This window comes from Nestor notabilis, unplaced genomic scaffold (assembly GCF_000696875.1).
Source record: "Nestor notabilis isolate BGI_N333 unplaced genomic scaffold, ASM69687v1 scaffold29734, whole genome shotgun sequence".
Lineage (NCBI taxonomy): Eukaryota > Metazoa > Chordata > Aves > Psittaciformes > Psittacidae > Nestor > Nestor notabilis.
Genome location: NW_009927421.1, coordinates 90,059 through 94,189, shown reverse-complemented (window position 1 = coordinate 94,189; position 4,131 = coordinate 90,059). Strand labels below are relative to the sequence as shown.

At 37.2% G+C, this 4,131-nt stretch overlaps 1 protein-coding gene across 1 annotated transcript in view; it reads left to right on the top strand.

The window, feature by feature from the left end:
- The first annotated feature begins 62 nt into the window (after positions 1-62).
- The window catches only part of LOC104405370 (probable methyltransferase-like protein 15), a 9,301-nt gene continuing 5,232 nt past the window's right edge, over positions 63-4,131 (top strand). The window contains exons 1-2 of the mRNA XM_010014059.1: positions 63-490; positions 2,548-2,726. Coding sequence (XP_010012361.1) covers positions 63-490; positions 2,548-2,726 — 607 coding nt within the window. The remainder of the gene's footprint in view (positions 491-2,547; positions 2,727-4,131) is intronic.

Genomic DNA, 4,131 nt, shown 5'->3' with positions numbered 1-4,131 from the left:
CATTCCTGACGTGAAGGGTGTCCATTAGAGTTCCTGCATGCTGAAAAGATGAAGCTTTAGTCATGTTTCCATTTCTTGAAGTCAAGAAGGAAGGGAGTAAAGAGTTAAAGAAGCTTAAGTTGATGGGTGGGTTGGACCAGTTTTCGGTGTTGGCATATGAAAAGTACTTACAGTATTACTTTGGGAATAGCCCTATTGCTTCCAAGGCAAACAAGTGCTACTATTTATTTTCCTGCTGTACAAAAGAAGGGCACTGCAGTGTTAAAATTAAGCCTATTTATTTGTTGTTTTCTTACAGGAAACAGATTCAAGCTCTTCTAGGACAGTTTAGCCAGTCAGAGGCTTTGTTAATCTCCTCCGGAGTTGAGCCAGGGACTCTGGATGGAGTTCTCTTGGATGCTGGCTGTTCTTCTATGCAATTTGATACACCTGAAAGAGGATTTTCCCTGCAGAAGGATGGACCTTTGGACATGAGGATGGATTATGACAGGTACCTGCTAATAAAATGTTTCTCCTTGAAACACAAAAAATGTGTGCTCAGCATCCCCCATGCATTTAATTTCTCCTTAAAATGAAGACTTCTCTTCATCAAACCACATTTAATTTTACAGGAGGATACTGCCTTTCTTTTGCCACAAAGTTTTTTTCAATCTCAATACTTAGAACCCTGGTAATCATCTTCTTTGAAATAAGAGCAGCGTTGATGAGTAGTTAAACCGGTGACATTTTTGTTAACTACGCCATTAAAATTTTACAGTTTCAGCGTGTTTGGGGTTACATCTCACATTCAGAGCTATGTCTTCTCACCCTTATTCCTACAGTTGCTCAGACCGTGCTTGGTCTGCAGGCTCACAACCCCTTAGTGCAGTCCCTTTCCTTTTCTGCTACGCTTACCATTTGTGGAACCTTCACTTGAGCACGTTCAGTTGCTCCCTCAGAAAAGGAGCAGCCTTCCTCTTTTTCTGCAGTGGCCATCTGACCCAGTTATTGCTCTCTAAAAGGAAGGTAATGGAAAATAAGTAAAATCACTCCCATCCATGATATCTGCCAATTGAAATCAAATAGCAACACTGCTTTTAACACACCGGTGTAATGTTGTCTTCCATGCCTGTAGATTTATTGTAAGCTTTCTTTAGCAATGTTGTAAACTTCCTTTCACATTCTGTAGGAGGCACATCAGGCTTGCTTACTTATCAAATTAACAATTACTAAATAAATACCTCTATTTAAATTATTAGAATTGGTGTCTAGCATGAAAATCAATGGTGGAATGATAATTTCTTCTTTATGTAGCAGTTTTCATCTTCAAACAACCTAATATATTTCTGTAGCCTTCTGCTTTTGATGTGACCAACTGGAGATCTTTGCTGTATAGATTATGCAGTAATTGCCTAATGCGTTATGGGGAGAATGAAATCTTTTTTTTGCATTGTGTTTTGATGAACCTGTAGTCTTAGGAAATGTCATTAGATCTTTCATTGCTCACACAGAGCTGAAGGGAAGCCTCAGCTTCTAAGGAATTATCTTAACACATTCATGTTAAGTCTTAACACAGCAAATTTCATGATAGTCACTTTCTCCGATTCTGTGTGAAAAACTCACGTGATCCTCCTGGGATTCAGCCCTCTGATTGCAAGAATCTGAACTCCAGGCTTGTATTTGCATCGTGAGAATACATACATGGAGCAGGAGCATCAGAACAAAAGATACCTGTGGCATAACAAAAGCCTTACCTGACGGTTGTTGCTATGATACTACTTGCCTCTAAGTTTTGTTATTTTTTGTAAGATACTGCAGGAAGGTAGTAAGTGCCTGAAAAATATTCTGCACGTTCATGCCTTTGTAGAAGAGAATTTATTAAGTAGGTTGTAGGTTTTTTCTGATTAGTAAACCCACATATGTTGGTCATAAAACACCTTTCAACAGCAAAAGGACAGAGATTTAAAAAACAATAAATGTGTGGCTTATACTGTTGTTGTTGTAATAATTCCTGTCACTTGTAATTTTAGGTCATTTCTATTCTCTCAAAACAGTACTTGAATATAAATTCCTGTGCCTTTTAGTGAAAAGTAAAGTTAAATTATTTTCATGAGCAATTGTTTTTGTAGCAGTCGATGTGAAAGAAAAGATCCTCGAAATCGGTTCTGACTAGACAACAATATGTAATGCAAGGTGACTAAAAGGAACCCATAAGGGGCAGGTTTATATTTTGAAGCTGGCTAAATGAAAAGTCACACAGCATTTCCATCGTAACATGGTACTGAAATGTATTTTTTCTTGTCAACTCATTAAGCATAGTTTATCACATGGAAGTTTTAGGTGTTCTAATTGGTGTTAAGGAGCGAACCCCATTTAAAGTGGCAAGGGAAAAGACTGAAAAGGTGCAAGCTATCTCTGTTTTCCTAGGGTTGCTGTCTCTTATTTGAAAACCTCAAAGGCACTTGTATGCAGTGTGTGTGTTTGACTTTATGTCTTAATGCTATGAAGCTTCACCTCTTGTCAATGAAAACTGACGTCAGTGAACTAATTGGCTCTTCTTGTGCGTAGGTACCCTGACATGCCCACTGCTGCTGATGTTGTGAATGCTTTAGATCAACAGGCACTTGCGTCCATCCTGAGAACATATGGGGAGGAGAGGCATGCCAAGAAAATTGCTTCAGCTATCGTTCAGGCACGCAGCATATACCCCATCACCAGGACTCAGCAGCTTGCAAGCATTGTTGCAGGTACCCTCATTAATTCTTCACAGTGGCTGAGGAGAAAAAAATATTAATCCCCAAAGTCCCAGAGGAATCTATTTGTACTTGAAATCATGCAGGATCTAATCCTGCCTATTCTGCTCTGATGTCAGCACGCGTTCTCTCTTTCTTTTTTCAGCTCCCGCTTTTTGTATTATAGTTTGATGATTAGCCTAATAATAGATTTTACATGAAGTGATTTATCATTTTGCCAACCAAGTTGAAACACAGATTAATAGCAGCCTAGGGAATTCTTTATCCCCACTATTGATAAGCTTTCAAATATCAATGCATCATATACCTCTCTTAGTTTTAGATCTCTACATTTTAATATTTTGAAGGAAGTTTCCAATTATGAATGAAACCAGATCCTTTCTGTCTGCTTTAAAGAACCAGGAAGCAAAAAGTAAAGCAATACCTAGCTTGCTTCATCTTGTGAATGCCAACTAGATCAGCCTGAAGCAACTGTTGAAACACTTCATCTTACTTGCTCTTCTCTGTAAACAACTTGAACAAAATGCAGTTATGTGGGAACTGTGCTCACATCAAGAACCTTCCTGTTTGTGTTCTCAAGTGAAAATGTTCAAGGAAAAAAATGAAAACACAAATCCTGTTTATTAACATTGTAATACGTAATGTTAATTTCTTTTTATAAGCAAGAAATTAAAATTTCTGGGTCTTGTCACAGACAAGTCCAATCTGCTGACTCCTTTGAGTATAGACTTTTAAAATGGCTGTCCAGATTTAACATTTACTGAAGAATAGTGTTAAATGTTGTATCATTATCCTGAAGACTTTTTAAAAATAGATTGTATTCTTAAAAAAATTGTGTACTTAAACTGGAAGTTCACAGGACACACATTTAATGACCAACGAACAAATCAAAAGGTTTGCATTTGTGTAAGTCGTGATACTTTAGCAAAACATCTGGTCAAACAAGGCCCAGTTTTTAGATAATATGGTTAAAAGACCTGGAGACATTGCTTGCTGTTGTAAGCTCCTGCTGTAAATACAGTGAATGTGAAATGTGAGGAACAATCTGAAACAAAGAGATTAAATGCTGTATTAAATGATGTATTTAAAAAGCAAACAAACAAACCAGATACAGAACAAACAGCCATGTCTAAATCATGTATTAGCAAGAGTTATAATTTTAAGGTATAGCTGGAAAAAATATATAAATAGAATTTTAAGTCCAGATTGCCTGCAACAGCTTGGGGCTAACTCAGGTATTGAAATGATTTCTTGCTCTCCTTTGTTCCAATTCAAGAAAATAATTCCTTGTATTTCTTAACATAGAGCCTGAAAGATCTCTCTCTTCAAACTGTGCCAATGAATAAGGTCCTACAAGAAAGAAACCTAAAGAAATTTTGGTGATTCTGTTTTTTGTGGG